The sequence below is a fragment of the Hemitrygon akajei genome, chromosome 14, assembly GCF_048418815.1.
Source record: "Hemitrygon akajei chromosome 14, sHemAka1.3, whole genome shotgun sequence".
In the NCBI taxonomy this organism is placed as follows: domain Eukaryota; kingdom Metazoa; phylum Chordata; class Chondrichthyes; order Myliobatiformes; family Dasyatidae; genus Hemitrygon; species Hemitrygon akajei.
This window is the reverse complement of record NC_133137.1, coordinates 52,288,568-52,313,361: the sequence shown is the minus strand read 5'-3', so window position 1 is coordinate 52,313,361 and position 24,794 is coordinate 52,288,568. Positions and strand designations below refer to the sequence as shown.

The window sequence follows — 24,794 nt, the reverse complement described above, 5'->3', positions numbered from 1 at the left end:
ACAGGGGTACCCAACATTTTTTTATGCCATGGGCCTATTCTTTAGAACATCTGAAAGGAGAAGGCAGGAGAATGGGGTTGAGAGAGATAATAAAGCTGCTGTGGAGCAGACCTGATGGGCCAAATGGCCTAATTCTGCTCTTGCGCCTTATAAATTGATCCAGCTTTCTATTACAACAGTAACTAGATTGAAAAGGTGTGATAAAGTGCTTTAGACGTTGGAAGGCACCATATAAATGAAAGTGTTTATTACCATCTAGTATTTCCAATTAGAATTTCTTATTTTCAAAGTTGGGTTTCAGTTTTGGGGTGGTGGTTTCCAGGTCTCCACTACTGTTTGCCTGCAGTCCTTCCAATTATGGGCTGAAATATTTTAGAGATTGCTACTTACAGGAAAAAAAATGTGTAGTTTAAAAAATCCGACATAGAGTCTTATACCTAAAATTCTAACAGTTATTCATTTTATATGACACTGAAATGCAAAGTTAATTTACTTACTTCAAGAATGGGTGCCTGAAGTTTATGCTGTCATGTCAAGTTGGCTGTTGCTTCATTCTCTGGTCATCTGGGGTTTGGTCAGTCTTGTTAAAGAGAAAGGTAAATTGCTAAATATTCCACTTGTTACAGAGTTTGAGAGATAGATATTGGCCTACTCTATCCCCTGAAGTAAAAGCAGCAGAATTTCTTAATTTCTTGCTGTTCCTTGCACAGTCAGCATCAAAATCCATTCTCATACCCTCATTTCCACAGTGTGACTTCTGAATGTTGCTCATTCCCGCTGCAATCGGATCACAAGCGCCCTTTAGTGAATCATGTCTTCATGTTCGGTGTGCCGATCTAGATTTGCAATTGGGTCCCTAACGTGGGAGTGACCTTTCTTTGGGGATGGGGGTAAGAATTGGATCAAACAGATGACTAAGGGTAGAGATCGAAGTTTAAAGGCACTCAATAACATATAACAAAATGCAGTAAAGCCTCCAAAGGGAAGTCTGCAAGGCATGGGATAACACATCAAGAGATGAGATTCTGTGTATCCTTCTGACTGACCTACTTGAGACCACCTTCATACAGTGACCAGAGGGCACAAACAGAATGTTATAGGAACCTGCCAGGTCAGGCTGAGATCTTCCATCAGGTCAGGAAAAGGGGAAGAAACCGGAATAAGCTTGAGGGAGGGGAAGGAGTACAAGCTGACAGGTGATAGGTGAGGGGAAGGGTGGATAGGTGAGGCAATGAAGTGAGAATCTGGGAGGTGATGGGTGGAAAAGGTGTAAAGAGCTAAAGGAAAAGAAATATGATGGGAGGGGAAAGTGGGCCATGGAAGAAACCAGAGGAAGATGATAGGTGAAAAGAGGAAAGAGGGAGTCCAGAATAGGAAATGGAAAAAGAGTGAAGGAGGAGAGGGAAGAAAATACCAGAAGTTAGAGACATTGATGTTCATGCAGTGAGGTTGGAGGCTACCCAAATGGAATATGAGATGTTGCTCCTCCAAACTGAGTATGGTCTGGGTATGCCTTTTACAAGCACTACAACTTTGCCTACTTCATGTTTGCATCAATGAGATTTGTAACACTATATTTTTACAATTTTTTCAAATTATTTCCTTGGAGTTTTGGCTTTACTAGAAATGAAAAATAATTTCACTATTAATAAAACTAAACCAGTACATCACGCCTCAATACAATGTGGTTTCATTATTGGCAAAAATGTGGAAATAACAATTGTGCTAGTTGTGGTGAACTACATATACCTGTCTGGACACGCCCCTATGCTGACTGCTCCTGTGGCTCCTCCCACAGACCCCTGTATAAAGGCGATTGGAGGCACTGCTCCTCCCTCAGTCTCCAGGATGTTGTGTGGTGGTCTCTTGCTACTAATCGCGGTCTCTTGCAGCTAATAAAAGCCTATCATTCGCCTCCCGTCTCCGAGAGTTATTGATGGTGCATCACCAGTTCAAAGGATTTTGTTTGTTTTGATGGAATAACTTCAGGGCACTTGAAGCATCTTTGGTACAATCAGAATACTTAAAAATATAATTTGACTGTTTCCAATTTTTTTTCTTTTGTACAATGTCATGATGTGCTAGCCATAAAGTTGCAATCTTGCATCTTGTATTACTTAAGAGATGTAGTTTCACTTGGATGTAGTTCATCATAGACAGTGAGAAAAGCCTTTCATCTCCACTGATCTACGCCAGCCAAAATTCTCATTTAAGCTAATTCAATTTCTCCACATTTGACCCACATCCCTCTAAACCAGGGGTTTCTAACCAGGGATCTATGGACCCTTGTTCAATGGTATTGGTCCATGTTATAAAGAAGGTTGGGAACCCATGCTCTAAGCCTCTCCTATCCACGTACTTCCCTCAACCTCTTCCTCTGGCAGCTCGTTTCATGTACTGACCATACTCGACGTGGAAAAAATAGCCCCTCAGTTTGCCAATGACCCAGTCCTGAGAAAAAGACTCTGCATTCAACTTGTATGTACCTCATGATCGTACTGTCTATAACTTCATAAGGTCATCCCTCATTCGCCTAAACGCCAAAGAATAAAGTCCTAGCCTGCGCAGCCTCTCCATAACTCCATCCATCAAATCCCAGCAACATCATTGCATTCTTTCCAACTGAATTACATCATTCCTATAGCAGGGTGACTAGAATATTACACCCTATAGCAGGGTGACCAGAATAATGCAATATTACACTGCTGTACAACTGCAACAGAGCATCACCACTTTACCAAGTGGCCTGACTGATGGCTAGCATGACAAATGCTGCCTTCATCACCCTGTCTACCTGTGATGACTCTTTCAGGAAACAATGAACTTGGCCTCTGCCTGCTCTGTCAACGCTCCCCCAAGTCCTAATTTTGAATGTTAAAATCCTACTGTAATTTGTCTTCACAAAATGCAACACCTCACTTACCTGAGTTAAACCCCACCAGATTTGGGTCACTAGAGAGAATAGATAACATAGGTTTCAAGTTATTTCTGATTTCCAGTTAGACTTTTATTGAACAAGGTGCCATTTCTTCAGTTTTCAGTAGAGTAATTCAAGTTATGGTAAAAGACAGCAATAACAGTTGTTTTTCTTCCTCAGATGCAGATAACTGACCTTGAAATCCCAGCTCAGAATAAAGAGGCTGTTTTACTCCAGGTCTGTATCACATTAAATATCTTGTTGCTTCTAATCGGCAAAGTGTATGTAAATCTGTATTGAACACATGATCTACTCCCCATTTTTTAATATCAGAAGTGTTGACATTTACCCTGCTACTGTTGGTGAAGCTCATGATATGTAAGAACATCAAATGTCCAATGCACAGATTAGTTCTGCTGGATTTCCCTCGTCAACAAGGCATTGAATTTAGCTTTGGTGTTCCCTTTTGATGTGTAGCAAGGTCTTTTGGTTCTCGGCACATAGACCAATAGGTGTGATCTTTGCAACCAGCTCTTAAAAGGACATGCCAAGATGGCATGGTAGGGTAACAATTAGCACAAAGTTATCGCAGCACCAGCAACCAGAGTTCTATTCTCCGCGGTCTGTAAGGGGTTAGTATGTTCTCCCTGTGGTTGTGTGGCTTCCCTCCGGTTGCTCCGGTTACCGCCCACATTCCGAAGACTTGCAGGTTAGTAGGTTAATTGATCACATGGGTTTGTTGTGCAAGAAGGGCCTGTGACTATCTGTATCTCTAAAATAATAAAATTCAAGCACCACTCTTGCAGCTACCAGGGAGGGTTCATAATGCTACCACGATGGGAGGACAGATCAGAAGGGCCCGGTCAGGCTGGTGAAGGAGGATGTGCTCAGGATGCAGGGGAGCCATAAAGTCCCTGCTAACGATGGGAGTGGGAAAACAGTGACACGGAGGCAGTGGAAAAGCTCAGCAGGTTAGGCAGCTGTAGAGGAATATGAGCAGTTGATGTTTCCGTCTGAGACCGTTCATCTGGATAGGAAAGAATGACTGGTGATGGCTGGTATAAATCTTGGGGGAGGGGGGAGAGGGAGGGGTGAAACAGCTTGGCAGGTAGAACCATGAGAGGGGGTGGCAGGGGATTGAAATTGTATCAGAAGCTGGGAGGTGATTGGTGGATAAAGATGGAATCTAATAGAAGATGATGGTGGGCCAGAGACTGGAGGGATCTAGAGAGCGTGTGTGAGTGATGGACAGCTGGAGAGTTGGGGAGATGGAAAGAGGATATTGGGAGCCAGTAGGATCAGAAGCAGAGAAGAAAATGGGGAAAAGGGACAGAAGGGAGACGGTGCTGGCAGTTTGAGAATTTGATGTTCATGTCTCCAGGTTGGAGACTGCCCAGGCAGAATATGAGATGCTGATCCTCTAATTTGCAGTTAGACAGACATGTCACTGGTAATGGAAAGTGGAATTAAAATGTCTGGCAATCAGGAGATCCCAGCTGGCATGTTGGAGCAATGCAACCAACCCCTTGGCAGAAGGATGCCAGAAAAGTCGAAGGACTTGGGGATCGCAAATACTGAAGGCAATCTGCATGTTTGAATCTGGCTAAGTGGTGCCACAACAATGGCATCTCAGTCAATGCCAGCAAGTCTAAGGGGCTGATTACTGACTTCAGGAGAAGGAAACCAAAAGTCTATGAGCCAGTCCTCATTTTGGGCAGGGACGGAGAGGGTCAGTGACTTTAAGTTCCTCAGTGTTGCCATTTCAGAGGATCTGTCTTGAGCCCAGCATGCAAGTACTATAAAAAAGACAATACAGCAGCCTCTCTACTGTCTTAGAAGTTTATGAAGAATTGGTATGTCATCTAAAACTGACAAACTTCAATTGATTGAAGTGTATATTTGTGGATTGGTGGTGGAGTGTATATTGACTGGTTGCAGCATGGCCGGGTAGGGGAGCACCAATACCCTTGTAAGAATTGCCTACAAAAAAATAGTGAATGTGGCCTGGTTCATCAGAAGTAAAGCCCTCCCCACCATTGAGTACAGTTACACTGAGCACTGTCACAGGGAAGCAGCAGCCATCATCAAGGACCCCCACCACCCAGGCCATGCTGCCTTCTTGCTGTGGCCACCAGAAAGTAGATACAGGAGCCTCAGGACTCTCATTACCAAGTTCAGGAACTGTTATTACCCCTCAACCATCAGGCTCTTGAACCAGACGGGACAACTTCACTCACCCCATCACTGAACTGTTCCCACAATCTATGGTCTCGCTTTCAAGCACTTTTTATCTCATGTTCTCCATATCTATTTTCTTTTTTGTTAATTTGTGTTTGCAAAGTTCGTTGTCTTTTGCACATTGGTTGGTTGTTCAGGTGGTCTTTCACTGATTCTATTGTTTCTTGGATTTACTGTGTATGCCTGCAAGTAAATGAACCTCGGGGTTGTATTTAATAACGTGTTCGTACTTTGATAGTAAATTTACTTTGATCTTTTACTTTGAAATTTACTTGGAGCTGATCCAGAAGAAATAGATTATAATGAGCTTGAATTTTTTGGGAATGAAAACGTTAAACCAATTATTAAAAATAGTATAAGGAATGTTGTTGCATCTATTGCCTACTCTTGATATAAGTTGGGTTAGAATTGCACCAGAAAAATATACTGGGGACAATGAAAACCCTTACTGCAAAATTAGATAAATTCCTGAATCTCTTGTGTAAAATCGCTGTTCTGGAGGTTAAGGCAAGTTTACATGGGTCAATGCTCTTCCTTCTCTCTGTCCACAGTTTTGTGCAGTAATTTCTAGTACTCGAGTACATCTGGACATTTAAGTTCAATTTAATAAACCTTCAATTGCCAAGATTTCAAATTTCAAGTTAAATTTATTATCAAAGTACATATATGTCACCAAATACTGAGATTCATTTTTACTGCAGGCATTTACTTTAGAACCGCAAATACTATGGAATCAATGAAAAAAATCACAAATACTAATGTGCAAAAGAAGACAAACTGCAAATGTAAAAAAAAATTAATAATAAATAAATACACAATACTGAGAACATGAGTTAGTCTTCGAAAGTGAGTCCATAGGTTGAGGTGAGTGAAGTTACCCGCATTGTTTCTGGAAATTGATTGTGTCAGGGCAATGACTGTTTCTGAACTCAGTAGTGTGGGATTAAAAGCTACTGTACCTTTGCGTTGGCAGAAACAAGAAGGGAGCAGGGCCTGGATGGAAGCTGCTTTCTTGAGGTGGTGTTTGTGGGATCAAAAGCTCCTGTACCTTTGTGGTGAACTACATATACCTGTCTGGACATGCCCCCCCGCTGACTGCTCCTGTGGCTCCTCCCACTGACTGTGGCTCCTCCCACAGACCCCAGTATAAAGGCGATTGGAGCCTGCGCCCTGCCCTCATTCTCCAGGATGTAGTATGGTGGTCAATTGCTGCTTGTTCTTTCTTCTAGCCAATAAAAGCCTATATCTCGCCTCACGTCGCAGAGAGTTATTGATGGTGCATCAATTTTATTGGCTGGAAGTTTTAAAACATGGAAAGTATTTTACGTCCGGAAAAATTAGACTTGGACCCCCAAACTCCAGAAGCAGCTCTTGCCTTTGAACTCTGGCTTGCATGCTTCCAATCATACTTGGAAACGATTCCAGTGACTGAGCCTGCCACAATGCACAAAATCCTCCTATCCGGAGTAAGTCCGAAAGTATTCTCCCTTATCAGAGACCTGCCGACCTACCAAGGGGCACTGGACGCCCTCAAAAGACAGTACCTGCGGCCGGTGAACACCGTCTACGCAAGACATCGCTTAGCGACGCGGCGACAGCGAACCGGCGAGTTGAGCGGGGAGTTTCTCCGAGCCCTACAGACACTCATGCGGGCCTGCGACTGCAAAGGTCTGATGGCGGAACAACATGCAGAGCTCCTGGTAAGAGACGCCTTCGTTATGGGGATCAGGTCAGTGTACGTGCGCCAGCGGCTGCTGGAAAATGCCGATCTTACCTTACGCTCGGCGATCGAGACGGCCGACATGCTGGAGGCTGCTCTGCACAACGCTGATGCTGTCCAGCCGCGTGTTCCCCTGCTGGTTCCATGGACACTGCAGACCCCGCCACCACCACTCGCGAGCGAATTCACCAACGCCGCTGCCAGTCGCGAGTCCACTAACTCCCCAAAACCGACCACAGCTGCTGCCAGTCACAAGTCCACGCAGTGTTACTTCTGCGGACTCAAAAAGCACCCCCGAAAACACTGCCCGACCCGAGAAGCAACCTGCTCCAGCTGCGGGAAGAAGGGCCATTTCGCCAAGGTCTGTAAGTCTGAACCACGAGCGGGGTCGGGCAGCGCTGCATGTGAGGCATGGGGCGGCCATCTTGGTCGCTGCCATCTTGAGGGCTGCCATCTTGCCTGTCCAGATGGGGGCAGCCATCTTTGTCGGCGCCACCTCGCCCCGCCCCTGACCCACCAGTGCTTACCGGGCACCAAGACGGCAGTTCAACTCTGGCCTCTGTAACTCTCGACCAAAGCGCCCCACACCAGCTTGCAAGGTCAATGATGGACATCCTGGTGGAGGGGCACAGGACTAGCTGCCTGTTTGATACGGGCAACACTGAGAGGTTTATTGACACAGACACGGTGCAACGCTGCGGACTCATGACACGGCCGGTAAGCCAGAGGATCACCATGGCTTCTGGGTCGCATTCCACAGACATCCGGGTGGGTTGTGTAGCGACATTGGTGGTGCAGGGCACAGAATATCGGGACTTTGCGCTACTGGTCATGCCTCAACTGTGCGCGCCTGTGCTATTGGGGCTGGACTTCCAGAGCCACCTCGAAAGTGTGACTATGGCATATGATGGGCCCCTCCCACCACTCACTGTCAGGAATCCTCAGCTTTGTGGGACTTTGCCAAATACCCCGCTACTGACCACACACACACACTGACCCACACATCCCACCCTGCACCATGCCGACAGCTGCGCTACTGACACCACTTGCAGCCTCTCCACCATCAAGATCCCTTCCCTACCGCTGTTCGCCAACCTGACCCCTGACTGTAAACCTGTGGCAACTAAAAACAGGAGGTACAGCGCGGGGAACAGGGCCTTCATTCAGTCAGAGGTACAGCGGCTGCTCAGGGAGGGGATCATTGAGCCAAGCACAAGTCGTTGGAGGGCCCAGGTGGTTGTTGTTCAGACCAGGCAGAAAAATAGGATGGTCGTGGACTATAGCCAGACCATCAATAGGTTCACGCAGCTTGACGCGTACCCCCTACCCCGCATCGCAGATATGGTCAACCAGATAGCTCAGTACAAGGTGTACTCGACCATAGATCTGAAATCCGCTTATCACCAGCTCCCCATCCGCCCAGAGGATCGCCCCTACACCGCCTTCGAGGCGGGCGGCAGGCTCTATCACTTCCTGCGCGTCCCCTTCAGTGTCACAAATGGTGTCTCTGTCTTCCAGAGGGAAATGGACCAGATGGTGGACCAGTGCCAACTGAAGGTCATATTTCCCTATCTGGATAATATCACCATCTGTGGTCACGACTGGCCGGATCACAACGCCAACCTCCAACGATTTTTCCAAGTGGCCAAAGCCCTGAACCTTACTTATAACAGGGACAAGTGTGTGTTCGGAACCACTTGACTCGCTATCCTTGGGTATATTGTGGAGAACGGGGTCATTGGCCCTGATCCCGACCGTATGCGCCCCCTGTTAGAACTCCCTCTTCCCACCACCCTCAAAGCCCTCAGACGGTGCCTGGGCTTCTTTTCCTATTACGCCCAATGGGTCCCCCATTACACAGACAAGGCCCGCCCCCTGGTCAAGTCTACCACATTTCCCCTCTCTCCCGAGGCCCGCGCGGCCTTCAGCTGCATTAAAGGGGACATTGCCAAAGCAACGATGCATGCGGTGGACAAGACCATTCCCTTCCAAGTAGAGAGTGACGCCTCCGATTTCGCGCTGGCTGCTAGCCTCAATCAGGCAGGCAGACCAGTAGCATTCTTTTCTCGTACCCTTCAAGACTCCTCACGAGACTCATATACCGAGCGTCTCGCACGCGCATATACCAGGCACCTCGCACACGCATGAGGGATCTCTGACGCCTAGTGGGCTGACACCTCCAGTCAGGCTGGAACCAGCACAACCTCCGTCTCCAGTGCAATCACCACCGGCACCTGTGCAATCACCACCACCGGCACCTGTGCAATCACCACCACCGGCACCTGTGCAATCACCACCACCAACACCTGTGCAATCACAGCCGGCACCTGTGCAATCACAGCCGGCACCTGTGCAATCACAGCCGGCACCTGTGCAATCACCACCACCGGCACCTGTGCAATCACCACCACCGGCACCTGTGCAATCACCAGCACCGGCACCTGTGCAATCACAGCCGGTGCTACGTAGATCGCAGCAACAGATTCGACCACCTGATAGACTTAACCTGTAAATATACTTGTAAGAAACTTCGCCCATGGGGACTCTCTTTTAAAACAAAGGGGGAGGGGTGAATGTGGTGAACTACATATACCTGTCTGGACACGCCCCCCTGCTGACTGCTCCTGTGGCTCCTCCCACAGACCCCGGTATAAAGGCGATTGGAGCCTGAGCCTGGCCTCATTCTCGAGAATGTAGTATGGTGGTCAATTGCTGCTTGTTCTTTCTTCCAGCCAATAAAAGCCTATATCTCGCCTCACATCTCAGAGTTATTGATGGTGCATCAATCTTTGCTTTGGCAGAAACAAGAAGGGAGCAGGGCCTGTGGGATCTTTCTTAAGGCCAAGTTTAATGAGACATGTTTCCTACTTGTCGAGTAGCATTGTTGTAATTCTTTACTCACACTGTACTGGCCTTTGGAGGGTAAGTGAAGAAATGGTGCTGTCTTCTCCGTTAAATTTAGAATCTTCATCTCCTAATCATCAGTGTTAATCTGACACTTCAAACACAAAAGTGTCAGCATTGATGTGATCGGTTGGGAGGAAGGAACTGTTGACTGAAAGATGCAAGTCTTTTCATTTAACAGATGCTTGCTCATTTTCACAATGTTGTAAGGCCTTGAGCATTTTGGGATCTCTGCTTTCAATTAAAAATTTGAGTACTTGCAATACCCCTACTGTTTCCCTTTTGGGAAAAGTGCAACTTTTATTTCATATAACAGGCAAATAGGTACTTCCAAATTAAGATCAGTGTTTATGGAGCCAGAATGAGTAATAATCTGGCTGCAAATCGAAGCCATTCACTGACAGAAGATGGGAAGTGATGTTCAACAGAGGTTAAAGCTTGGGTAGGTGTACTTAGTCACAGTCTAACTTCCGGAATGAGAATCTACACAAAGTTGGCAGGAATAGTTTATATAAAGGAAGAAATAATTTTAAAATATAAGGAAACATTCATAAACTTACAGCATAGATACAATAGAAAAGTGGCCGAAGATTTCAGTACAGACAAGTGAAGAGTGTTTCATATGAAATGTAAGGTGTTATGCTACTTAGAAAATGAGTATGTAGATGACAAAACGGGTCTATGTGAAAATTATAAAGCAAGTATCCAAAATACTGGAGGCTGTTACTCTAGAAGTGAAACAAAAAAAATGATATCGGGTGCAGAAGAATTGAGCCATACTTGGGTAAGGGTGAGTGTTATCATAAAACAGATAAACAGAGACATGAGAGGAAAGATTCACAAACATAATAGAAGGTAATAGGATTCAGTGATCAGGAAAACCTCCTTTCCAAAAACCAAGAGGTGAGCTGAGGTCCTTTTAAGAGTCTGGGATGTCCCTTAAGGTTAGATTTCATCTCGGGGTGAGAAGTATAATAATCAATATTCAAATAAGTCAGGAGAAAGTTGGTGTGTTGTTTAACTCCAGGAATTAGGATAGTTGCAATGAGGAACATGGACACATTCTGGAAAGATGGCAAAGGGAATAGCAAAATATGCTGGTAGGATGAGAGAAGTCTTGTGTGTGATACAAGAATGGGTGTAAGTGTTTCCAGGAATTGTACTTGAGGGAATTTGAAATGAAAGTCCAAACTAGTTGTAAGATGATAAGAACAGCTGTGGAGGCAAAATCATTGTGTATATTTAAAGTGAAGACCAAAACCAGATGAAAGAGCCTCAGAATAGAAGGATGACCCTTTGGAACAGCTGAAGAATTTCTTTCATGAGAGGGTAGTTGTCTGTCGAGGCCAAGTCATTAGATATAGTTAAAAGCAAAGGTTGATAGGTTCTTGATCAGCATGGGCGACAAAGGTTATGGGGAGAAGGCCGGAGAATGGAGTTGGGAGAGAAAATAAATTTTCAGAAGGCATTTGATAAGGTCCCACATAGGAGATTAGTGGGTAAAATCAAAGCTCAGGGCATCGGGGGGAAGGCATTGACATGGATAGAAAACTGGTTGGCAGATAGAAAGCAAAGGGTTGCGGTGAATGGGTGTTTCTTGGAATGGCAGGTGGTGACTAGTGGGGTGCCACAGGGCTCGGTATTGGGACCACAGCTGTTTACCATTTACGTTAACGATTTGGATGAAGGCATAGAAAATAACATCAGCAAATTTGCTGATGATACTAAGCTGGGTGGCAGTGTGACATGTGATGAGGATGTTAGGAGAATTCAGGGTGACTTGGATAGGCTGGGTGAGTGGGCAGATACTTGGCAGATGACGTTTAATGTGAATAAGTGTGAGGTTATCCACTTTGGGAGTAAAAACAGGAAGGCAGATTATTATCTGAATGGTGTAGAGTTGGGTAAGGGAGAAATACAAAGAGATCTAGGAGTCCTTGTTCATCAGTCACTGAAGGTGAATGAGCAAGTGCAGCAGGCAGTGAAGAAGGCTAATGGAATGTTGGCCTTTATTACAAAGGGAATTGAGTACAAGAGCAAGGAAATCCTCTTGCATTTGTACAGAGCCCTGGTGAGACCACACCTGGAGTATTGTGTACAGTTTTGGTCTCCAGGGTTAAGGAAGGACATCCTGGCTGTAGAGGAAGTGCAGCGTAGATTCATGAGGTTAATTCCTGGGATGTCTGGACTGTCTTACGCAGAGAGGTTAGAGAGACTGGACTTGTACACGCTGGAATTAAGGAGATTGAGAGGGGATCTGATTGAAACATATAAGATTATTAAGGGATTGGACAAGATAGAGGCAGGAAATATGTTCCAGATGCTGGGAGAGTCCAGTACCAGAGGGGTACTTTGAGAATAAGGGGTAGGTCATTTAGGACAGAGTTAAGGAAAAACTTCTTCTCCCAAAGAGTTGTGGGGGTCTGGAATGCACTGCCTCGGAAGGTAGTGGAGGCCAATTCTCTGGATGCTTTCAAGAAGGAGCTAGATAGGTATCTTATGGATAGGGGAATCAAGGGATATGGGGACAAGGCAGGAACCGGGTATTGATAGTAATTGATCAGCCATGATCTCAAAATGGCGGTGCAGGCTCGAAGGGCCGAATGGTCTACTTCTGCACCTATTGTCTATTGTCGAAATCAGCTATAATAGAATGTGGAACAGACTCGATGGGCCAAATGTCTTAATTCTGCTGCTCTGTCTTAAGGTCTAAGAATGAGAACTAGAAGTGAGGCCCAAGGCCACTTGATCCCTTGCATCTGCTGAACCATACATAACGAAGGGCTGATCTTTTACCTCAGCATTGCTTTATCACACTATCCTTTATCTAAACAGTCTCTCAAACTTCTTCATCACTGAGCTCACTGGTATCAGCAGATGAAGTTCTGTTTGGCCACTAGTGCACTTTAAGGTTGAGCAACTCTGCTATTTAGCTACTTACTGTGGAGACCCGAAAACAAAACTACCAGAAAATATTAGGGTAGATATTCTTTCCTTGTTTGGCATAGGAGCTTTGCAATAATTTGAATTAATTTGTTCCCTCTGCTCTGTAGCCCCTTCCCAATAATTTTGGCTACAACTTGGCTTGCAGTTGAGCCGTGCTTCACCATGAAAGTTCTGCCCAAGCAATTGTGCCTTTAATGAGTCTGTAGTCTTCTTTGAAGTTGGCAACTGCTTTGCATGGTATTTTGGGGAAATCATTTTGACAGCAAAGCACTTCTGTTTAGCTTCACACCAAGAATAGGTCTCAAAGTGCCAGCAGTTGATGAGGTGTTAATGTCCAACTGTGAGTGAAGGACTCGGTCTAATGTTTGGCTTCCACCAGTCTAATCCACCAGTTCTTCTTGCTATGCTAAAATGCTCTATGCAACTTGCTTGGAGATTCTCTAAGTGGAACACCCAGGATATTTGCCCTATGTTGCAGTTTCTGTCCTGCTGGGGCTATTGAATGTTAGACTGGCCTGGAAGTCTCTACATTTCTCTAGGGTATTGTACAGCTTGAAAAATTGGCTTTGCCCAGAGTTAGACCCACATTATGTCCAATTTACGATCTCCTGCAGACTGCTGAAAATTGACCTTGGATTTGGAATTGGTTTATTATTGTCACTTGTACTGAGATACGTGTGAAAGGCTTGTCTTGCATACTGTTCATACAGATCAGATTGCTACAGTGCTTTAAGGCAGAACAAGGTCAAACAATAATAATGCAGACTGTAGAGTAAAAGGTACAGAGAAAGTGTAGTGCAGATAAACAAAATGATCATAACAAGTTAGATTGTGAGGTCAAAAGTCCAAATTTTGTGCTAGAAAATTAATTAATAGCCATATAACGACGGGGTCCAAGTAGTCCTTGAATTTGGTAAGATGGGTTTTTAGGTTTTTGTTTCTCTTGCATGATGGAAGAGGGTAGAAGTGTGTCCAGGGTGGGAGGGGCCTTTGATTACACTAACTGCTTACTGAGGCAGCCAAGTATAGACCGAGGCCCATGGAGGGGGAGGCTGGTTTCCACGTGGTGCTTAGCCATGTCCACAGCTCTGTGCGATTTCTTGTTATGTGCAGAGCAGTTGCCACACCCAAGCCATTGTGCATCCAGATAGGATGCTTTCTACAAGTGCATCGATTTAAAAATCGATGAAGGTCAACAGGGACGTGCCAAATTCCGTCAGATTTCTTGGCTATGACATCTATAAGGTTTGACATGAATTTTAGCAATATTTTCATTTCCATCAGTCAGTAACCTTTTCCAGCTTTCAAGCTCCCCAATGTGATATCAGCTGTATACCTGTCCAAAGCACAACTTTGATTTATTTAGACTCTCTGATCTTAATAGTTCTTCTTTGCTTTTATAGCAGATGGGTTTAACAAATGCTGTTTTCTGTGAGATTGTTCAAAAGGCCTTTATCCTCACTGAGATCCTCAGATACAGCTTCATGCTTGCCTGGGCTGCTTTGCCCATTCCTTGCTTTCTGGCTGTGGAATCATTTAAAAGCTGCTGCTGTCACTGTCCCATCTCTGTTTGCACAGGAAACCCCTAGAGCATCCAGGTGCCCACTCCCTGTGCAAAGAACGTGTCGGCCGTGGACACCGTTTCTCACGCTCCCAGCCATTGTATTGATACATTCATCCATTCAGTAGAAACCCTCCCGTGTAGCTGGTGGGGGAATTGTAGCTGGCCGCAATGATACTACGTGCTAACACATCAGTGTTGGCAAAACCCAACAATGCTACCCAATAAACCTTTCAATCAAAGTTCTTGCTCTAATTATTACAGCCAGTTTTGAATGACAGCATCTAATGTCATTAATGTCTAGCTCCTTGCTTTTAAATGACACTTTTTTAACATTGTTCAAAAAAATCTTTTATCAGGCCATTTAGTATCAGACCACCTCAGATATTAAAGCAAATGGCCTGGTGCTTTCTCAGAGTTAGAGTCTTGAGGTCTCTTTATCATCCTTGATCTCAGCGCATGGTGTGGCTCAAGACCTATGAGTGATGGGCAGGCAAATGTGGATACAAATTGGCTTCTATTAAGGTGTTGCCACTGGGGTGATATAGCTATGAGGCAGACAACTGGGTTTTGCCTGATAAGATTGGATTAGGTGGAATGTAGAGTTCCTGGACAGTTAAAAGGCTGGAGGTAAATGGGCAAAGTCTAAAATTGAGTTGAGATGATTTTTTCCCCCAAGAATTGTTTGATGATTGAATGGAGCTTAGAATACAAATAGAAACTGAGCTAATATTTTATGGACACTAAATTGGGCAGCTTTGCAATAGTTAATTTCCCAAAACATTTAATGCATCAATGAGGGGCTTAGCAATTGAGAAGATCCAGGAACTGAAGCCTGAGATCGCTTGACACCAGTGTGCAAGACCTGAAATGTTGCACATTTCAACATCTCCAAGAGATTATCTAACTTTCCAGATTGCTGACCACAGGGGGGCTACGAGTACTTGTCCACACTGGTCTGCTGGCCTGCCACCCAGCCAAGCATCCCAGCCCAGTCCACAGATATTCCATGTCCACATCGCCGGCCTTCAAACACAGAGCAGAGACTTAAGACTTCAGCCTGTCCTTCAGTTCCCCCACCTCCCCCCCACAAACACAACCTGACTACTAACTACCACCTGACCCCAAAAGCGCACAAAAACCACTTTAAAAAAAGCATCAAAACCTGAGCCATGACCTTAACGGAGGTCACAGCTTGGCGCCGTCTTGAAACATCTGTACGCATGTGGTTACTTAGATACAACTCATAATCATTGGGTTGCTATTATAGGTGGGGTATGGCTGTACCAGTCTGCTCTGCTATGTAGAGCTTATTGCCATGCAGGGGACTCAATCCAATTTGGGACCTCCTATTTCCCTCCTTGCTTCAATAAGGAAGGTGCATTATTCACCATCTTTTAAACTCTTAAAGATGTATCCCTTGACAGTGTGCCCATCTTTATCATGAATTTAAGGAAGTTTATACAGCCTCAGCTCATCATTTGAAGCTGAGGAAATGTTTACAGCCCTATTTGGGTAGCTTGTATAGTGTGAAATGTAAGCTTATCTCAGCCCTGACAGATTTCCTTTGGCTGCTAAACTTTGTCCTTATCTCCTTGTGTTTCCTCTTGGACAGAACAGCAATGCTACTGATAAAATCATAAGGTCATCTGAGTCTCGGATGAAGGAATGTTCCTACTGTGCTGATCATACAAGTAGCTCCAAAATCAGCAAGAAAAGTGTTTTGATCATTATCTATTCACTTAGTTTCCTGCCACCAGGAACATAGCTTCCAATATTACATCTACTTTGAATGAATAATGCAAGCCATATACTGGCCAGTTTTCAAGTTCTTGGATTGTTTTACAGCTCTTCGGTTAAATTAAGTGGTTAAACTGATGATTGAGTTATTGCCCCTCAGCCATCAGGCTCCTGAAACAGTGTGGCTAACTTCACTCACCCCAACACTAAACTGGTTCCACAATCTATGGACTTGCTTTCAAAGACACTACAACTCTCACTGTTCTCAATATTTATTAATTATTATTGCTTTTTTTCCCTTTTTTAACGCAGTATTTGCACAATTTTTTTGCACATTGTCAGTCTTTGTGTGCAGTTTTACATTAATTTTCTTGTGTTTCTTCATTTACTATGAATGCATGCAAGGAAATAAATCTCAGGGTAGTATATGGTGACATGTATATACACTTCAATGTATATTTTAAAAAATTACTTTGAACTTTAAGTGAACTTGTCTGAAAGGGGCTGGTAAACTTATTCATCACTTTATCTTCCTCATCTACCTCCCCTATCCCAGATCCTTCCTTCCTCCTGCCCAGTAGCAATGCACACAATATTAGTCTATTTGTTCTGTTTTTGTTTAATGCATCTTTTCATTGCAGAGGGAGAATCATATTAAGGAGCTTAAACATTCCATTGTTGAATATTCCATGATTATAGAGGTAAGATCCTCTTTTTAAATAATTGAATGCGTGAACAAAAGAATTCCTGTTTGAATTCCAGTCCTGAATCCCTGTAGGGTTTACGGAATGAGAAGAGTAAGTTAGAACAACAACTCCTCGTGCAACAGGAGCTGGCTTTGTGAGTAGTGATCACTGACTCCCTCATTAAGACCCACTCCCAATGTTTGCAGTCCAGCTCCCCTAATGTTGCCCATCATTTATTCACAGAGAGTGTATAAATATATCAACAATACCGCTGGATGGACCTGAGATATCCGGGACTCCGAGTTCCTTGCAATCAGAGCTATTAAATGCTTTTCAGGTAAGAAAGATGAGGAAACTTGCACAAAAACAAAAATTGCTGGCAGTAGTCAATAGGATAAGTGGCATCTATGGAGTGTGACATAGTCAACATTCGGATGAGGGATGATCAACCTTGAACTTTGTGCTTTTCCCTGCACAGATGCTGCCTGGCCTGTATGCCCCCAGTATCTTCTGCCTAGGCCTCAGATTTTACAATATCTACATCTTTGCTTTTCCATTACTGAGCAATCCTCAAGCTAACTTTGAAGAGCTTTCAAAATTGAATAGTTGGGGATTTGAGTACATCACATGGGTGTGATGGAAGCAAATCCAAGCAGGATTTGGATTGAAAACAAAGGAAAATATTTCAGGCCTATGAATCAGGAAATGTGGAGCAACATCAAACTCTGAAATCTCAGTAGTTCAGGCAGGGTCTATGGAGGAGAATAGACAGTTGACATTTTAGGTCGAGATCCTTAATCATGAATTTGGTATTGGTAAAGAGTAACTGAAATGCAATCTGGCCTGCAGAATGCTTAGAATACTATTTGGCCCTTAAATTTATGATCATGTAGTGAACTACATATACCAGTGTGGTTTGCTCCCAACAGACCCCTGCTGACTGCTCCTGTGGCTCCTCCCACAAACCCCTGTATAAAGGCGAATGAGGCCTGAGTCCGGCCCTCATTCTCCAGGATGTTCTGTTGTTCATTCTTCCAGTCAATAAAAGCCGATATCTCACTTCTTACGTCTCAGAGTGAGTTATTGATGGTGCATCAGATCAACAGGTCTGACCACAATGTAAATGATGGCCACTTCCTTCATTGTCACATCTAAATGCTGAGCCAGCCCAGAACTGGCAGCTGTCTCTTTAACAAAAAAAAAGGAAATACAGCATTACTAAAAGGGATATATTACAGGGTGAAACAAGAACATAACACCGGGATTCCTAAAACCTTTCTGCCAGAACAGGTTCCTATTGAAGAATGGAGGTGCTGGAGAATCACAATAACATGATGTCCAGCAAGTCTATTTTAGACCCAAACAAGAACCCAATGATCTAAGACTTAACTGGAAGCTAAATTTTAATGAAACAATGTTGTTGATGACATCACAGAACAGTTGATAAAGTTCCTAAGCTGGTAAGACTTTGGGGTTTTGTGGGGACCAAGATGAACCCAAGTTGAACAATGTCCATTTCTCACAATGCAGGTCCACATTGGGAGCCACAGTAGTATAGTGGTTAGCACGACAATACCGTGGCTCAGGGCATTCCACAGTGGTGGAGTTACTTTCTGGTGCCTTCTGTAAGGAGTTTGTACATTCTCCCTGAGACCACGTGGGTTTCCTCTCAGTGCTCAGGTTTCCTCCCTGAGTCCAAAGATATAGCAGTTAGTAGGTTTAATGCTCATACTAAATTGTCTTGTGATTAGGATAATGTTAAGCACTCAGGTTCCTGGATAGTGCAGCTCAGTGGGCCAGAAGGGCCTGTTTCATGCCGTATCACTAATTTTTTAAAAAATGAGATGGATGGGCCACAGTCTTTAATGAATTGGAATTGTCCTGTGTGTTTGTATGTTTAGATGTAAATGAAAAAAAACTATTTTGCAGTCAGCACTGAAAGGGAACTTTGCTCATATAGCAAGCTGCCTTGTGGTGTTAAGACATGATCCAAGTAATTTTTAGTCACTGTGTAAAAGATGTTAAAGGCATTCCAATATAATTTATGCATCCAATGAAACGTTACAACTGCCACAGAGGAGAAGAAACTGAACACCTGAGGCATTCCTGAGCATGACGGTGAACTCAAGCGAGGAACTGTCTTTCTGTTGAAGGAAGTGGGTTATTTGGGCCCAAACTATTGACAAGTTATCCAGAAAAAGGCTGAGACAAGAATCTCTGAGCTTTGAATTTTTCTTGGTGTGGTTCTTTGTTATGCCAGGTTTTTGATAGACCCTGTAATGGTGTTATTGAGAAGAAAGATGAAAGATGTTAACACAAAGTGTATGAGCGCTGGGACAGAAGTATTTACAACAAATCCTTCCTGGTGCATGACAAATCCCTCATGGCTTAAAGGTCCATGCAATGTTTCAGTTATGGAGTTGAGCCAATACTAATCCACATTTTTTGTGTTGAACGAGAAATTCCCAATGTCTTTATAGAGCATGCATTAACAAAAACAGAGCTTCAGTAGAAATAAGGACCTCCAAATACTGTTTTTAGATTGTTTGTTTTGGTCACCGACTTTGATCAGGCCTGAAATTCTCAGAACTGGATATAGTATTATTGCCGTGTGAAAGTTGTTTTGTGGCAGCAGTACAGTGCAAGGCATAAGTTGCTGTTAAAATAAAAACACATAGTGCAAAAAAGGGATAGCAAGATGGTGCTCATGGGTTCCTGGACTGTTCAGAATTCTGATGGGAGAAGGGAAGAAGTGGTTCCTAAAATGTTGAGTGTGGGTACTCAGGCTCCTGTAGCTTCTTCTGCAGTGGTAGCAATGAGGAGAGGGCATGTCCTGGATAGTGAAGGTCCTTAGCAATGGGTACGACATAGGAGCAGAATTAGGCTGTTCAGCCCATTGAGACTGCTCCGCCATTCCACCATGGCTGATCCTGGATTCCACTTGACCCCATATAGCTGCCTTCTCACCATATCCTTTGATACCCTGACCATTCAGGAAACAAACAACTTCCACTTCAAATATACCCATGAACTTGGCCTCCACCACAGTCTGTGGCAGAGCATTCCACAGATACACTACTCTCTGGCTAAAAAAATTTCTGCTTAACTCTGTTCTAAAATGTCACCCCTCAATTTTGAGGCTGTGCCCTCTAGTTCTGGATATCCCCACCACAGGAAGCATCCTCCCCACATCCATCCTATCTAGCCCTTTCAACATACAGTACGGTAGGTTTCAATGAGATTACCCCCCGCCCCCCGCATTTTTCTTAATTCCAGTGAGTACAGGCCCGAACCTGCCAAACGCTCCTCATAGTTAACCCATGCATTCATGGAATTATCCCCGTGAACTTCCTCTGAACTCTCTCCAATGACAACACATTCTTTGAGATGTGGGGTCCAAAACTGTTGACAATACTTCAAGTGTAGCCTGATTTTATAGTGTCTTATAAAGGCTTAGCATTATCTCCTTTTATATTTTTTGTGTGCCATACTCTGCCAGAGCCTCGGCGACCACTTTTTTTTCTCAAAGTGGTTGTCTTGGAGGAAAGATTCTGTGAGTGGTCCCCCACGTCCTTCTCACAGCACAGTTTTTTTTTTATACGAGGCTGAGTTGTGAGCTCGACACTCAACCCAGCATGGATGGCAAGTGTGTCTGGGAGCGGCCTGACTGGATTCCAACTTGGGAACCTTTGCTCTGGAGTCTGGCGCTGATGTCACTGTGCCACCAGCCGGCCCTTTTATATTCTAATCCCCTTGAAATAAATGGCAACATTCCATGTGCTGCCTTTACCACAGACTCAACCTGTAAATTAACCTTCTGGAAGTCTTGCACGAGGGCTCCTAAGATCCTCTACACCTCTGATGTTTGAACCTTCTCCCCATTTAAAAAATAGTCAGCACTATTGTTTCTTTTACCACAGTGCAGTATCATATATTTCCCAACACTGTATTCCATCTGCCACTTTTTTGCCTATTCTTCCAATTTGTCTGAGTCCTGCTGTAATCGCATTGTTTCCTCTGCACTACCTACCCCTCCACCTATCTTCATATCATCCATAAACTTTGCCACAAAGCCATCAATTCCATTATCCAAATCACTGACAAACAATGTGAAAAGTAGCAGTCCCAATACTGACCCCTGAGGAATGCCTACTTAAGGCGTTGCCTTTGAAAATGTCCTCAGTGGTGGAGAGGGTTGTGCCCGTGATGGAGTTGGCTGAGTTTACATCCCTCTGCATCCTGTTTTGATTCTGTGCGGGAATCTCCGTACCAGGCAGTGATGCAACCAGTCAGCATTCTCTCCACTCAACATGTGTAGAAATTTGGTGATGTACCAAATCTCAAATTCCTAATGAAGGAAAGGCTCTGGTGTACTGTATTCATGATTGCATCACTATTTTTGGCCTAGGACAGGTCCTCTGAGATGTTGACTTGAGGCTGCTGACCCCTTGTGTGTGTTCTCCCATCTTCCCCTTCCTGAAGTCCACAATCTACTCCTTGGTCTTGGTTGTTATTGCGACACTACTCGGCCCTCGGCCAGCTTGGTTCACTCCCATACACCATTTTGTAGCCATCTGAGATGTGGCAATAGTAACATCAGTAAATTTATGGATGGTGTTTGAACTGTGCCCAGTCATAGACTCACATGTAGGCAGAGTAAAGGGGTGGGCTAAGCATACCTCCTTGAAGTGAGTCTGTGTTGATTATGAGGAGATGATGCACAATTCCAAACTTATAGATCATAACACAGGGCTGACCTCCGGTCCGGTCTAATATTGAATATCAGAGCAATGACAACAGTGAATGCTTAATCAGGACTACTATATGTGGAACATATCTGCATAAGGGTCCAATATGATCCCAAATACTGATGATTATCCCCCTTGAACAGGGTGCAATTCAAGTAAATATATAGCAGTGCAGCAAGTGTAAGGGGGTTTCTTCTTTCTTTATGCTACTGTGTGTGTTAATCAAAATGGCTTCTTTGTTAAAAGTAAAAATGCTTCTTTGTTATGCTAACTGGTGAGAGAGTGCTTTTTGTTTGGGTTATAATTACTGATAACGAGAATTGTATTCGTTTGTTAACCAATTGGGATAGGTGTTATTCTTTCTGGTGGGTCTGTAAGCTAGTGTTGCGCGGGGCTTTGGAGGAGACGGCATAAGGAGGTTAGAGGGAGAGGACGCGATGTTGTAAGCTGGGCGACGGAATGGACCCCGAGCGGGGGTCCGAGACCCAGGGTTTTCAGCAAAGAGAGGAGACGAGGACAGATTTGTGTGGGGCGTCTGGTCGACCACCGTTGTTGGTCCCAGGTGGCGGGTCGAGGAGGTCGGAGGGGATCGAATGGTGGCAAGAAGACTTGGTTAACTGAGCTCCAACAGTTGTGCACGAAGTGGTTGGACTTTGACAAGTTTGGCACCTTTTACTTTTTCTTTTATATTGTATCTCTATTAAGTACGTAGCTCCAGTAAGATCTATAAAGTGTAATCATTTAATGGCATATGGTGTACTGTCTGTTATTTGGTGGGGTGGGGACATCACACAGCATCTACACAAGCTGATTACCCAGTCTGGCGGGGCCGAAGGCTGCTCCCCCTAGACGGAAGCGAGCTGAGCGAGCCTGAGGCGACCCAGGGGGTTACACAAATAAGCTGTCCAGTGCTCCTGATGCAGCCACTCCTACATTGGTGAGATCTGCTGTACATTGGGGGACCACTTCGACCATCTCCTCTCCATCTGACAAAAGTGAAACTTCGTGGTCAAACATTTTAATTCCAATTCCTATTCCAGTTCTGACATGTCAGTCCATGGCTGCCTCTTATGCCAAGCTGAGGCCTCCCTCGGGGTAGAGGAGCAACACCTATCTGCATAGCCTCTAACCTAATGGCATGAATATTGATTTCTCCTTAAAGTTAAAAATAAAATTCCCGCCCCCTCCTCTCCTTTTCTATTCCCCACGTTGGCCTTTTACCACCTCTCACTTGCCTATTATCCCCCCCTGGGTCCTCCCCTCCTTCCCTTTCTCCTATGGTCCACTCCTATCAGATTCCTTCCTCTCCAGCATTTTACCTTTCCTACCCACCTAGCTCCACCTATCACCTTCTAGCTATCCTCTTTCCCCTCCCTCAACCTTTTTATCCTGGTGTCTTCCCCCTTCCTTTCCAGTCCTGAAGAATAGTCTTGGCCTGAAACATTAACTGCTTATTCATTTCCATAGATGCTGCCTGACCTGCTGAGTTCCTCCAGCATTGCGTGTGTGTGTGTGTTGGGGTGTGTGTGTGTGTGTGTTGCTCTGGATTTCCAGCATCTGCATAAGTAAGGTCAAAGTCAAGTTTATTGTCATATGCACCAGTACATGTATACATAGGTGAGGCAGTATCATAGGCATGTACCATCAGATATTCAACGTTTACAAATTTTTACAAGACAGAACACAACCGGATATTTTAAAAAGTTAATTTTAATTAACTTTTCAAAGTGGTCAAAGTGTTGCTGAGCTTCGGTGATTAGAGTAAAGGACAAATATACTTTTAAGTTACTCAACCAACTCAGCACATATTTGAATAGGAATGTAATTCCCTTCCATCAGTTGTGTGTTGCTCTCTAATCAGGACTCCATCAAATAGGGACACAAAGTAGTTACAGCCAAAAATAACTTGAGTACAATAATGGTGGCACTTCACTCAAAGCTGCAGTATGACTTTGTCTCTTGGCTGAGCATAGATGAGGGCCAGGCCTGAGAGCCTATCTCAATGCGTGGAACTGGTACATGAGTCCAGAAGACTATGGTGTAGCCAGCCATACAAAGTGGATTGAGGTAAAGCAATGGGGTTGCACTGCAGACTGCATGGGTTGTGAAGAAGCTCTGGTCCATGTTCTTCCTGAATAGACTCTATAATGTCATGGCCATAATATTGGCCATTTCAATATGAAGTGAATAGGAACAAACAGGTCTTCACATCACCTCATCTCCTATCCTGAAACAGGAGCTGAAAGATGTGAGCTTTCTGTAAAAGCAGCAACTCAAAACAGATGCTAGAAATCCAGAGTAACACACTAAATGCTGGAGGAACTCAACAGTTCAGGCAATATCTGTGGAAAGAAATAATCATTTGGGCCAAGACCCTTCAGGCCATAAGGCCTTACCATGTGCAACTCAAAACAAGTAGGCTTAATAGTGCAGCATTGATACATGGTTTTCTTAATAATAGAATTTGGATGTGAGTGCCTTTAATTCCACTGTCATTTACCTTGAATATCAGATTGATTACTATTCAAGTTTCAGGTGACAGTGGATGAGGGTAATCAGAGTATTGAATTGTGAAGATAGTTAGCTGATAAATTTTCACTAATTATGTTTTTTCATATCCATAAGACATGGGAGCAGAATTAGGCCATTTGGCCCATCAAGTCAAATGGACTCAGTTTAATTGGAATTTAGAAGAATGTGGAGGGATGTCATTGAAACCTACCGAATGCTGAAAGGACCAGATAGGGTGTATGTGGTGACAGTGTTTCCTATGGTGGTGGGGGTGAGGGGGCAGGTATCCAGAACTAAAGGGCACAGCCTCAAAATTGAGGGGTGACCTTTTAGAACAGAGGTAACGAGGAATTTTTTTTTAGCCAGAGAGTAGTAAATTTATGGAATGCTCTGCCACACTGTGGTGGAAGTCAAGTCCGTGGGAATATTTAAGGCAGAAGTTGATAGTTTCCTGGTTGATCAGGGCATCAAAGGATGTGGTGAGAGAAGGCAGGTGTGTAGGGTTGAGTAGGATCTGGGATCAGCCATGATGGAATGGTAGAGCAGACTTGATGGGCTGAATGGCCTAATTCTGCTCCTATGTCTGATGGTCTCATGGAGTCTGTTGATATCTAGAATGTTTAAAGTGCCGATATCCCACAATATTTCAACTCTCATAATTTTCTGTTAAGCACTTAACCACTCCATTCTGTTGTGAAATTTAGAGATCCCATATCTGTGTGAAATGTATCAGTGTCCTGCTGGGCGCATTTTTAAAATAACGTGACATTTGTTGGTTGAAATTAAGTTAGTTGAGTTTAGAAGCTGAACTGTTTGGAAATTT

General features: G+C 44.2%; 1 protein-coding gene across 3 annotated transcripts in view; it reads left to right on the top strand.

Moving 5' to 3' along the window:
- Window positions 1–3,124: 3,124 nt before the first annotated feature.
- Window positions 3,125–24,794, top strand: part of LOC140738585 (inositol 1,4,5-triphosphate receptor associated 2-like) — a 160,333-nt gene continuing 138,663 nt past the window's right edge. For all 3 annotated transcript variants that reach the window (XM_073066063.1, XM_073066062.1, XM_073066061.1), the window contains exons 1-4: window positions 3,125–3,154; window positions 16,668–16,727; window positions 16,805–16,866; window positions 16,956–17,049. In XM_073066063.1, the coding sequence (XP_072922164.1) occupies window positions 16,716–16,727; window positions 16,805–16,866; window positions 16,956–17,049 (168 nt within the window). In that variant the 5' untranslated portion in view covers window positions 3,125–3,154; window positions 16,668–16,715. The remainder of the gene's footprint in view (window positions 3,155–16,667; window positions 16,728–16,804; window positions 16,867–16,955; window positions 17,050–24,794) is intronic.